This window comes from Enhydra lutris, unplaced genomic scaffold (genome assembly GCF_002288905.1).
Source record: "Enhydra lutris kenyoni isolate GAN:26980312 unplaced genomic scaffold, ASM228890v2 scaffoldscaffold6, whole genome shotgun sequence".
Taxonomy (NCBI): Eukaryota; Metazoa; Chordata; class Mammalia; order Carnivora; family Mustelidae; genus Enhydra; species Enhydra lutris.
In genome coordinates this window covers 31,719,217-31,732,259 of record NW_019154090.1, presented here as the reverse complement: position 1 = coordinate 31,732,259, position 13,043 = coordinate 31,719,217, and the positions used below count along the sequence as shown (strand labels likewise).

The window sequence follows — 13,043 nt, the reverse complement described above, 5'->3', positions numbered from 1 at the left end:
AAATAATGAACACACTTCACCTCTCCTTCAAGAAAAAGGTGACTGTGAAATGAGTGAGAATGCAATTGGTATTCGGAAGAGATTAGTGCTGTGAAGAGAATGTTTTGGAAAGCACTTATTTGGAAATGTTTCCATTGTCACAGTGTTGCCAATAATGATACCGCCTATTAAAACAATATTCTCTTGCCCTAAATTTTGATCACATCTCTCAGTTAAGCTGAGAGTCTCTTCAGAATGGGAGAACTGTGAAAAAGAAAACCACAAGCTCAAAACAGCATCACTTAGATCCCGTCTCCAAACTAGGGCTTAACACCTAACCTAGTTGTAATTTCAGCTTCCCCCAGAAATGAGTCCTAATCAATCAGAAGGGAATTTTAAGATCAACACCAATGAGGTCATCTGTCACATGGGCCCTCCATCTCCCAAAAGATGAGGTAATCACCTAATAAGACCTCCTGCCCTTCCCCACAAGGAAGGTGGCCTTGCCTGGGATGGTCCTTTCTTTTACTAATAACTTTCTTACCCCACCTTCCTTCCTATAGCAACCTTCCATTTTGTACCCCTCATAGCTTCTCTCTACTTGCCAGGTGGGATGCTGCCCACTTTATGAATCACTTAATAAAGCCAATTAGAATAAAACAATTTTTAGTTTAAAAAATAATAAAACAATGTTATCTGCACACATTTAAAACTTGGAAACAGAGTTTTAAACTCTGTTAAACGTCATCTAAATGAAGTTCTAGTGTGTTTGAAACCCACTTACTAAATATATAAAAATGCAGCCTCTTCTGATTAATTTGCATAAGTGAGTGATGGAGATCAGGGAAGATGGAACTCAGTAGCTTTGTTGTAACAGAAACCTTCAAAATGAGGTAGATGGCATTCTACCATGGACACTGTGATTTAGTGAGCATAGCCAATAGTGTATTTCCTCAACTGGGATTTATATCACTGAGTAACGACCTCCCTTTTTGAAACAAATTGAACTTTCCATGTTCATTTTTAATTTATTTGTATAGGATTGTAATGTATATATATTACAAATATTACACATTAAGAATTATAAATATGTTAAGGGATGGGTATTTATTATATTCACCTAACATATATTGGTAACATTATATATTAAAATATCAAAAATATTTTAAAGATTGGGTGTACCCAGTTTTAGTTTGTAGATTACTGGCCTAGACTCACATTTCTCAAACTTGGAAATCACCACAGGAAAGCTTACTTAAAATGCAGAACCCTGGCCTCTAACCTGGACCTGCTGACTATGAGTCTCTGGGATTAGGGCCCCTGCTCAGGTACCTTTAACAAGCTCCCTTCTAATTCTGATGAACACCAGAGTGTGAGAGCCATTATTCTAGAAAATAAAGTCCAGTGCCTTAGCCAAACATGCGAAGTCCAACCCTGGCCCCAAACTATCTTGGTATTCCTGTCTCCATCATCCCTCACCCATGGAAATGCTGTAACTACAGAAGAGCTCTCCCCACCCCCCCTTTCCACCTGCTCTGCACAGCGCCCAGCGGGAGGTAGGAGTTCAAAATGTGTTTGACCCAACTCTGGTTCACAAGGGGCCAGCTCTGACTCACCTCTATGTTTGGCTCTTGCAGTTGCCGCCTTCTGAAATTCTCTTCCCTTTCCTCCAATCAAAGTCTTTTTTTTTTTTAAGATTTTATTTATTTATTTGACAGACAGAGGGCTCAAGTAGGCAGAGAGGCAGGCAGAGAGAGAGGGGGAAGCAGGCTCCCTGCTGAGCAGAGAGTCAGACGAGGGGCTCGACCCAAGCCAAAGGCAGAGGCTTTCACCCACTGAGCCACCCAGGCGCCCCTCCTCCAATCAAAGTCTTATCCATCCTTCATTCTCTGTTTACGTGCCGTGTCCCCTGTAACTCCTCATGCCGCACATCCTCATTAGGTGACTTTGCATATTTTATCTCTTCATGAGCCCTCTTGACCCTGTGGGTTCCATGAGGATTCAGATGACTGCCGCATTCTGTGGGTATCATGCTCCAGCCAGCCACCTTCTCCACTTCTTCCCCAGCCCTGTCCTGCCCCAGTCTCTGGACCATGGAACGGGAGCAGTAATCATTAGCCTTGGAAATGAATGGAAATAGCCTGAAAGACGAGCTAAACTGGGAGACGGTAGCAGAGGGAATCTGTCCATACTCTCAGAGTCCAGTTGGAATGGAGACAGAGAGTTTCAGTCTTAATTCTGAATGAAATATTTAAATGCCTAGGACTAAACCAAGACCTTACTATCTTTTGGTTATAGGCTTGTCTTTAGATTCTATTTTGAAAATACTATTAATTTTGGAGAACCTGATTCTAAATAGGTTTCTTGGAATTATAACTACAACTTTGAACATGACAAATAGTATTTAAATAAATATAAATATAAAATAATGACAAATATTACTTTAATGCAGCGGTTTTCTAAATCTTGGAAATGTTAACTGCCTATAATGTTTTCCAATTTTATTTTATACTTTTTATGTAGCACACCAATTTTTAAATGATCATCTTCTCCCTTATCTTTCTGTTAAGGATAACACATTCTTAGCTAAGGAAAATCCAGGACTGACATGTCAGAAAAGTTGCCCCAAATTATGTATAAGTGGGGTCAACACCAGGTTTCCCCCCTTTGTCTCATTCATGAGTGCAGAAATCCACTGCTTTAGATAAGAGACCCTGACCTACCCCCATGGCCAGCCAGCACTGTCCCATGGAACAGTGGACAGTTCATATTACCTTTTCTTTGCCCAGCTGTATCCCCTTTCCTACTCCCCAGCTCTGTCTCACATTTTCTATTTTGAATGACCCAACTGAGACCTGCCATTAGCCCTACCAACCTTATCCAGCCCAAAGTGCAAAGTGTTCTGGCCCCCACATGTCTCACTTTTGGGAATCTTACCCCTCAAAATGTTTTTTTAGTAACAATAAAATCTGTATAGATTAGCTGTAGATTTTTGTGATTTCTATGACTTACTGGGAATCCTATAGCGGTTTCTCTCTCTTTTTTTTTAAGATTTTATCTATTTATTTGACAGACAGAGATCACAAGCAGGCAGAGAGAGGGGGGGAAGCAGGCTCCCCACTGAGCAGAGAGCCCGATGTGGGGCTTGATCCCAGGACCCTGGGATCATGCCCTGAGCCGAAGGCAGAGGCTTTAACCCACTGAGCCACCCAGGTGCCCCCTATGGCGGTTTCTCCTAAGGATCAAGAGGAAACTACAGAAAAATTTGCTTACTTTTAGATCTAGTGTTTATGTCTGATACCTTGAAAGCTTTGCCATCCATATGGAAAGCTTTCTCAGATCCAAGAAGTATACTGAAATGACAGATGTCTCCAGATCCATAGATGTTTCTCTAATAATAATTATTTATCATTATGTTTATTTATTATATTACTTATAATGTATATCGTTATTATTATTTATTGAGTTATGCCAGGTCCTGTGATAAGCACCCTCAGAGATTACCTCTTCCCATTCTCACAGAAGCCCTATGAGCTGGAGGCTGGTACTGTCCCCATCACACAGAGGCAGGACATGCGGCCCAGGCAGAGGAAGTGTCTTCCTCAGGGTAATATGTCAGGCAGTAGCAAAGCCAAAGTGGTCGAAACGCTGAGATTCTGCAGTAACTACTACGTCTGTTAAAAACCCCATTTTCAGTTTTTAGAAATGAGTTAGCAATGTGAAATTTATTTTCAACAATACAGAATATGTTAATTGACCAGGTTTCCAGAACATCTCGAGCCACGTGAAATTTGCGATGTGTCCCTCCATTTCTGGATAGCTGTTAAAATGCTTACTTTACTTTAATTTGCAGGCCCAAGAAGCTGATCTTAAAGGCTTTCAAGCAATATTGGTTCATCTTTAAAGACACATCTATAGCCTACTTTAAAAATAAGGAACTTGAGCAAGGAGAACCAGTAGAAAAACTAAATCTTAGAGGTAAGAAAGTATTATATCTGGGTATGGCTTGTCATCCCAGCCATGAAAGCCAAACTCTTACCCCCTGAAGGAGGGGAGCCCCTCTATTTCACTGGTTCCCACATGGCAGCCTGCCTTCAGCTTCGCTTCATGGAGCATGGGCCTGGAATGTGGAGCGATAAATGTGATTATTTCCATTCTGCTGTCCCTTCTTCCCCAGCGTATCCAAGTCTCTGAAGTGGTGACAGTTGGTGTCACCCACATAGTACATGAGGGATTGTAGGGTCCTGAAAAGCTTCCTGCATTCCAGAAGGGTTATGTTTAATTCAATGTCACTTTAGTTTCTGTTCTAATTTCTGAAAATGGCCATGATTGTGCTGGTAACTCCATTAACTGAAATATTTAATTAACCGGGGCACTCAGTTCCCTTAGCATTGTGACAGTAAGAGAATTCCCTCTATGTGGGTTTATTTAAAAGTTCATATTCATAACTCCATGTTACAATGAATTAGGATAGCCAAATTGACCTGGAAAATGAATTCAATTGATGACATATTTAAGAAAATCGTAACAGAAGATTTTTTTTTTTGTTATCCACATGAATTGTTCATGAGTCTTATTTAGTTCCTCTTTAATTAATGTTGTCTGCTTGTCCTCAGTTTTTCAGAAAAGAAGCAAATGCCAAGGGCTTATGTTCATAGTATTTCTTTTAGATGCACATCTGATTTACAGAACACATTTCTCAGAACTCAGTTTTGTTTCTGCCTTTTATCATTCAGGCTGTGAAGTTGTGCCAGACGTCAATGTAGCAGGGAGAAAATTTGGAATCAAGTTACTAATCCCTGTTGCCGATGGTATGAATGAAGTGTATCTGAGATGTGACCATGTAAGTAAATCCCCCCCCCAAAAAAAAAATGCTAAGTCCCTTTACTTTTCTTCAGCCTAAGGACAAACCAGCTGAGATGTTTTTTTCCATCAGAGCACTCATCAGTCAGTTACTGCCTTGTAACAACCAACCACAAAATCAAAACGTCATATACCAATAAACATTTGCCTCTGAACCGAGGGCGAGTAGGCTAGGGCTCCAGTGATCCAGCCACACGTCCCCTGGACAGATCTGCTTCTAGCTGTAGGCCTGGCTAGGCTTGGCTCCTTGCTGGAAGTGAAACTCCTTATATTTATGCTGGAAGTGCCAGGCTGCTTGGGGAGGCTCTGCTCATAATGATGGCAGAAATGCAAGAGAGGAATTACAAACATGGCAGACGACCTAAAGCTCGGGCCGGCAGGTAGTACACTGTTATTTCCACCCACATTCCGTTGGCTAAAGCATGTCCAAAGACAAGAGGTGGGAAATTACACTCTAATCTAGTCTCTAATAAGACAGACTGTAAAATTCCATGGCAGAAAGTACGGATACCAAGAGGATGAAGACTGAGGTCAGTAATTCAGTGCACCACAGCGACTGTTGCTCTGAAGACTTCCACTCTCCAGCTGCATCCCCTCAGCTTCTAGAACCACATCCCTTTGCTCCCTGAGGTAAAAAATGAACGCAAACGTTCAAGAGCAATAGAGACCACCACTGACTGGTTCAGAGCCCGTCAGTGGACCTGATTCCTCCCTTGGGATCAGAATCTTTACTAAGGATAGGCCAGGGTAGACAGAATATGGGAAATCAGTTCATTTTTTTTTTCCCTCCTTTCCTTCTGTCACAGAGATCTGACATGATATGAAAATGGAAACAGGTATCAAGGAAGGCTGTCAGGTAGCTTGAGTTTTCACCTGTCTGTCTTCCATGGTACACCTGTGTCCTGGGTTCATCTTTCAATGCAAAGTTCTCTGTGTGGAATGGGTCACAACTGACATTCCTATTCTCTAGCCCCTTAGCATAGAGAAACTCCACACAGAACTCAAAACACCCAATTCCTGTTGGGTGTTAAACAGCCACTCAGAACATGGGGCACTTCACCTCTTGCCTCACTCAGTAGCTGACAATTTTGTGTATTGTAGAGCTGAGAGCTCACGTCCTGGTCAGTTCCCAGCAGGGGGGCACTTTGCACTGGAATTTGTGTCTCAGCCCTCTGATGTTTGCTTCAGGAGAACCAGTATGCGCAATGGATGGCTGCCTGCATCCTGGCATCGAAGGGCAAAACCATGGCAGACAGCTCCTACCAGCCAGAGGTCCTCAACATCCTTTCATTTCTGAGGATGAAAAATCGGAACTTGACATCTCAGGTGGCTTCCAATAACGAAACCATGGAAATGAACCCTGAATGTTTTGTGTCACCTCGGTGTGCAAAAAAACACAAGTCAAAGCAGGTACTGCCAATCTTGTTGGAGCAGACTGTTTGCAGTAAATGCTGTATTTTCTGAGATAAAATGAGGAATTAAAATGATCGAGGCCATCAGCATGAAAAATCGGCTGATGGGGATTTTTGCCTATGGACTCAGTATTAGATGATGTTAAGAAATTATTTTTCCCTTTGGTAGAGCTGACTACTGCTAACTGAACATGGCAGTATTCCCAGATTTCATTAAAATCATTGAGTCCCCACAAGTTAAAAATTTAAATGATGCTTCCATGAGAGGGGGTTAAAAGTGATACAGATAAACTGATTGAAGAGAAACCATTGTCCACGGACACCATACAGAAGGAGGGAGCCAGAACCCTCCATCTCCATGAACCTCAGGGTTTATGTGTTGGCTGATGTGATTCCTTCTTCTCCCCAGTGAATTACAGAGAAGAACAGAGGATGAATGAATGGGAATTAATTGTCTTTGTAGAGTTGCAGTTGGCCTTGCATTTATGTTTCTCCCTGGGGACCTGAGGTAAAAGGATGATTACAGAACAGTGAGGGTATGCTAAGGACGGTTCAATGTTCTCCACTTCTGCTCAGCTGGCAGCCCGGATTCTAGAAGCCCACCAGAACGTGGCCCAGATGCCGCTGGTCGAAGCCAAGCTGCGGTTCATCCAGGCGTGGCAGTCTCTGCCGGAATTTGGCCTCACCTACTACCTTGTCAGGTGATCACACTGTTCACCAGCCCCTCTCACTTCCTGTTTGTCTCCAGGTGCCTTTCTCAGAGCCCAGTTTATTCTCAGTCTAGAATGTAGAACTCTTTGTAATTTTAGAACACTGTCCTCTCGGGTTCCTGGCTCAGTTGGTTAAGGATCTGCCTTTGGCTCAGGTCATGATCCCATGGTCCTAGGATCCAGCCCCACATCGGGCTTCCTGCAGGGAGCCTGCTTCTCCCTCTCCCTCTGCTCCTCCCTGCAGCGTGTGCTCTCTCTCTCTCTCTCTCAAATAAATAAATAATAAAATAAAATTTTTTTAAAAAAAAGGAAGGAAAGGAAAGAATACTGTCCTCTCACAAATGGCCCCAACACATCATCTGCTCGTAAAGATCTTCCACACCTTCTCTTCACAGTACTTACCCAGGCTCCCTGCTTCTCCTCTTTTCCCCCTGAGTTTTCAGGTTGGCTGCTAGAGTGAGCCTTTTAAGACCTGTGTCAAACCACAGCAGGCATCTGCCCAGAACCATCTGAAGGCCTTCTGGCTCACTCGGCATATAAGCCAAATCCTTAACAATGGCCCTGTAAGACCTTAGCTCTGGGATTTCACATCCTCTGCCCCTCCCTCACTGTGCCCAGCCACACTGGCCTCCTGGCAGGTTCATGAGCATGCCCCCCACCCCCCGAAAAAAAAAGAAAGCTGCCGCCTTGCACTGGTTGTGCCCTCTGTCCCCAGTACTCTTCCCCCCATACCCATGTGGCTCGTTCCCTGACAGACATCTTTAATCAAATGTCCTCGCTCACTGCAGTCTTCCCTGACTCCCTTTTCTTAAAATAGTAAGCCCCTCATTGCCAGTATTGCCTGTCCCCCTCCTATGCTTTATTTGCCTTCATGATCTGACCTGCCATATCTTTTTCACTTATTCATGACCCGCTCGCCCCTAGAATACAAACTCCAGAAGTGAGACATTGTCTATCCAGTTAGGTCGCTAATGTATTCCCTGTGCCTAGAAGGGTGCCTGGCAGACACAGTGGATTTTAAATTCATTGACTTGACCCTCTCTTACTTTGCTTCCCTCTGACGTCAGTTTCACATAAAGGATATCTGCAGGACAGCCTTAATTCTCTCCATTCTTCATATTCTCTTCCTATCACAATAAAAATTCCCTTCTGTGGAAGAGTTAAACCCTCACTGTCCATTCTTCGGATGTCATTTAGAAATGTTCCTGTTATCTTTAAGAAGTTGTGTATGAATGAACCTCATGTAGCAGTTGCTTTTCATTCATATTCTTTTTTTTTTTTTTTTTTTTTAGATTTAAAGGAAGCAAGAAAGATGATATCCTGGGAGTTTCATATAACAGGCTGATTAGAATCGATGCAGCCACCGGGATTCCAATGACAACATGGAGATTCACAAATATGAAACAGTGGAACGTAAACTGGGAAATCCGGCAGGTATAACGTTTTTGGTGTATTCAGTGTCGAGGCTATAAATGCGTGTTCCGTCCGAATTGTAGATTACTCTGTTCATATATGTAGAACTCAGAAACCACAAGCCTGTGCTCATTGTCTGCTAAACTAATCACATGCAGGTCTGGGCAGTTTGCTAACACGCACAGGCCAAATGATCTCGGAATGAACACCACAAGTTGGCTTAGTCTCCATCCGGACTTTCCATACAGACTCTAAACCGCCGAGCAGTTCGATTAGTTTCCTTCCACTCAGCAGAGGCTTATATAAGACACTGAAAAGTGCTTCACAGAAATCGCCTGCGTTGGCGCTGTCACCCAAAAGGAGTCCAAAGAGGCTTCACTGACTGGAGGTCTAACCGGTTGAGGACTCAGAGGCTCAACTGCGCACCTGGGGAGCATTCCAGTCCCCACAGGGATAGGCTGCCAGAGAAGCAAGTGAGGGGAGCAGGGACGACTGAGAAGAGCTTTGCCTCCTGAGTTAAGGAGCCCGCAAGCCCTCTGTCTCCCATCCATTGCACTTGCACCCGGGGAGCTAAGTCCAAGCCAAGGCTATAGCATGGGAAATTCTAGATCAAGTCAGAGGCACTTGAGCGTCCAGCTGATTTAAGACGTTCTGATGTTGCTGATCTAGAATCCTTCCTCCTTCGTTATCTCATTTTCCCAGTAGAAAGCCCTCTGCCTTAGAGGGAGGGGAGGGGACTCCCACCTTTTTTTTTTTTTTTAAACCATGGAATCCTCTCAGCAGGGCTGATAACTCATTTATAGAATAAAAGTGTGAGATCAGGTGACCTCTAAGGCAGTGGCTCTAAAACCTTGCATATTAGGCTCGCACAGGGAGCTTTAACACACGGGCCCAGGCCACACCCTAGACCCCTGAAATCCTAGTCTCTGGGAGTGGGCGCAAGGCAGCAATTTTTAAAGGTCCACCAGTGATTCCACTGGGCAACCAGGGTTGAGAAGCAGGGAAATCTGTTTCTTCTAGAGTTTAGAGTTTACAGCTTTCAGCTGGAAAATGGTGCAGGGCTGTTGGGGGTAGGAAAATTCAGGTGAGCCTTTTATTTCCATTCAAAAGTCTGCAAAGCACCCCGCCCCTTGACAGAGGGCGTGCTTAGGAAGTTGTTTTTTTTTTTTTTTTAATTTAATTTCTTTTCGGTGTAACAGAATTCATTGTTTATGCACCACACCCAGTGCTCCATGCAATATGTGCCCTCCATAATACCCACCACCAGGCTCCCCCACCCTCCCACTCCCCGCCCCTTCAAAACCCTCAGATTGTTTTTCAGGGTCCATAGTCTCTCATGGTTCATCTCCCCCTCCAATTTCCCTCAACTCCCTTCTCCTCTCCATCTCCCCATGTCCTCAGTGTTATTTGTTATGCTCCACAAATAAGTGAAACCATATGATAATCAACTCTCTCTGCTTGACTTATTTCACTCAGCATAATCTCTTCTAGTCCCGTCCATGTTGCCCCAAAAGTTGGGTATTCATCCTTTCTGATGGAGGCATAATACTCCATAGTGTATATGGACCACATCTTCCTTATCCATTCGTCCGTTGAAGGGCATCTTGGTTCTTTCCACAGTTTGGCGACCGTGGCCATTGCTGCTATGAACATTGGGGTACAGATGGCCCTTCTTTTCACTACATCTTTGGGATAAATACCTAGTAGTGCAATGGCAGGGTCATAGGGTAGCTCTATTTTTAATTTCTTGAGGAATCTCCACACTGTTTTCCAAAGTGGCTGCACCAACTTGCATTCCCACCAACAGTGTAAGAGGGTTCCCCTTTCTCCACAACCCCTCCAACACACATTGTTTCCTGTCTTGCTAGTTTTGGCCATTCTAACTGGTGTAAGGTGGTATCTCAATGTGGTTTTGATTTGAATCTCCCTGATGGCTAGTGATGATGAACATTTTTTCATGTGTCTGATAGCCATTTGTATGTCTTCATTGGAGAAGTGTCTGTTCATGTCTTCTGCCCATTTTCTGACATGATTATCTGTTTTGTGTGTGTTGAGTTTGAGAAGTTCTTTATAGATCCTGGATATCAGCCTTTTATCTGTACTGTCATTTGCAAATATCTTCTCCCATTCCGTGGGTTGCCTCTTTGTTTTGTTGACTGTTTCCTTTGCTGTGCAGAAGTTTTTGATCTTGTTGAAGTCCCAAAAGTTCATTTTCACTTTTGTTTCCTTTGCCTTTGGAGACATATCTTGAAAGAAGTTGCTGTGGCTAATATCGAAGAGGTTACTGCCTATGTTCTCCTCTAGGATTCTGATGGATTCCTGTCTCACGTTGAGGTCTTTTATCCATTTCAGGTTTATCTTTGTGTATGGTGTAAGAGAATGGTCGAGTTTCATTCTTCTACATATAGCTGTCCAATTTTCCCAGCACCGTTTATTGAAGAGACTGTCTTTTTTCCACTGTATATTTTTTCCTGCTTTGTTGAAGATTATTTGACCATAGAGTTGAGGGTCCATATCTGGGCTCTCTACTCTGTTCCACTGGTCTGTGTGTCTTTTTATGCCAGAACCATGCTGTCTTGGTGATCACAGCTTTGTAGTAAACAAGAGCAACCAATAATACCTCTGCGTGTTGAGAGTTAGAATGTTTTGCCTGCTGTACGGCATAGTTGACACAAGAGGGCGCGCAGAGAGCAAAGACTTGTTTGCTGGAAGCGTTCAATGGAAGTGATGCTTGGTTGGGGGGTGTGTGTGTATGTTGGTTGATATTTTGTGCAAATTTTGGGGGGCAGGAGGGGGAGGGAAATCAACTGTAAGTCACCTAAGCAGTCCTCAGCTCTGGCAGCCATCCCAAGGCAGTCTTTCCCTCATTTTCTTTGAAATGTTTAAGCTTACCTTAAAGCTCAGAGTTCAAGCTCACCTGTGCCTTCCTCTTCCAGGTGGCAATCGAATTTGACCAGAACGTCTCCATTGCATTCACCTGCCTGAGTGCAGATTGCAAGATCGTGCATGAGTACATCGGTGGCTATATTTTCTTGTCTACTCGGTCTAAGGACCAGAATGAAACCCTTGATGAGGACCTGTTCCACAAGCTGACTGGTGGTCAGGAATGAAGCAAAACTGACTTGCCCACACACAGACGGTGAGCTAAGGATGGTCCTCCCTGAACAGATGGGCTCCTTGGCTCGCACAGTGTGCACTGCAGCCTGACGGACAGCGCGTACTCACCACTGGTCCATCAGTTGAGGGCCTCATCTCATTCCAGATACCCTGCCCGGTATCTCCTTTTCCTTACTTTCCTCTATCCTACCAGTGACGGAAGGGCCCTCAGTTGCCTTTTCTGCAAAATGGGTGGGTGGGAGACAGGCTAGAACTCAAAAGATTACTCTATGGCCCAGCCTGCAGCCACCGTTCTCTGACTTGCAGAGCCTGCAGGTCTATGGCTAGAAGCCACCAGTGTGCTTCTCCGCTTTGTTGCTAAGTCGGCGAAAGACAGAAAGGTCGAAAGCACAGGTGGCCAAGGACTGATCTTATTCCATAACTCAGGTATGAAAAGTAATTGGTCTTTCCTAACAGAACTGCTTTTAGCTCCCAGCCTGTGAAAATGACAGAGGAGGGTCCTCACGTACACATAGACTTTTTCCTTATAGGTCAAGGCCTGGGGGTGGGGAGGGGAGAGGTGGAGTTACCTGGTGCTGGTTGGTGACAAGGGGTCAGAGCAGTGGCCTTCAAGGTCATCAGCTCACAGTGACTTCTGCAAAGGTGACTACAGATCCATCTGGCCTTGGACATTGGCCCCCTCAGGTTATACCGCGAGTCCTATTCCATTCCTGGGAGGTCCCTCAGCCACCTTCATGCCTTTCTTGATGACGGGGTGACACAAAGGTACAGGGAAATCCATTCCTCAACCCAGCGGCAGGTCCCAACTGCTGCTCCTTGGAGCGGGATGGGCCCAGTTCTCTCTGTTCCTAAGAAGCACGGCCCCACATCTGGGGTTACTGTGGGGTCTTCCTCCCAGCTGGTCAGGGAGAGAAGGACAAGCCCATTCTCAAAGACCACCAAGTTCAAGGGCTGACGGCTTCCCTGCTGGCTTCTGCGTGTATTTTGTAAATCAGGAGCCGATAACAGACTTCTGTTTTCTCTGCTTTTCGCTCTGTCATCTCTGCCTCAAGCCACGGGCATGAGCCAGGTAATCGTTGTCATTTTCTGCTTTGGCTTGTCACCTATGAGAGGAGTGGGTTTTGAGAAGGAAAGAATCAATATCCGGGGTAGAGGGAAATCCCAGACGGTATTTAATTACGTTTTTATAAATGTTCTGTCCCAGAAAGGACTTGGGCTGCAGGAGTAAAGCAGAGGCTCCATTTCCATTTTTAATTCTTTTACAATGCAAAACTCTGGGGGCCTGGCCAGAGCTCAGATGCCCCAAAACGTCACCTGTCACTTTCTTTTGAGAAACCGAGATCTTCCACCGCTCTGGGAGCCACATTAGGACAGCCTGGTCTAGGGAACCCCAGGCCCTGGGCTGGAAGCTGTCCTGGAAATTCCTCCTTTCAGCCTCTCCTTAGAGGCACAGGTTCATGAAAACCCTCCAGGCACCAGATGAAGTTCCGAGGCCTCGCTTAAACTCGGAGACAGCTTAGGCACTTGGCAGATCTGGTCCACACCATAA

General features: G+C 44.6%; 1 protein-coding gene across 1 annotated transcript in view; it reads left to right on the top strand.

Annotated features, from left to right (window-relative positions):
- The window catches only part of LOC111141730 (fermitin family member 1), a 33,246-nt gene extending 21,759 nt beyond the window's left edge, over window positions 1–11,487 (top strand). Inside the window, exons 10-15 of the mRNA XM_022494520.1 lie at window positions 3,833–3,957; window positions 4,716–4,822; window positions 6,031–6,252; window positions 6,831–6,955; window positions 8,257–8,398; window positions 11,314–11,487. Of these exons, the coding sequence (XP_022350228.1) occupies window positions 3,833–3,957; window positions 4,716–4,822; window positions 6,031–6,252; window positions 6,831–6,955; window positions 8,257–8,398; window positions 11,314–11,487 (895 nt within the window). The remainder of the gene's footprint in view (window positions 1–3,832; window positions 3,958–4,715; window positions 4,823–6,030; window positions 6,253–6,830; window positions 6,956–8,256; window positions 8,399–11,313) is intronic.
- The last annotated feature ends 1,556 nt before the right edge of the window (window positions 11,488–13,043 follow it).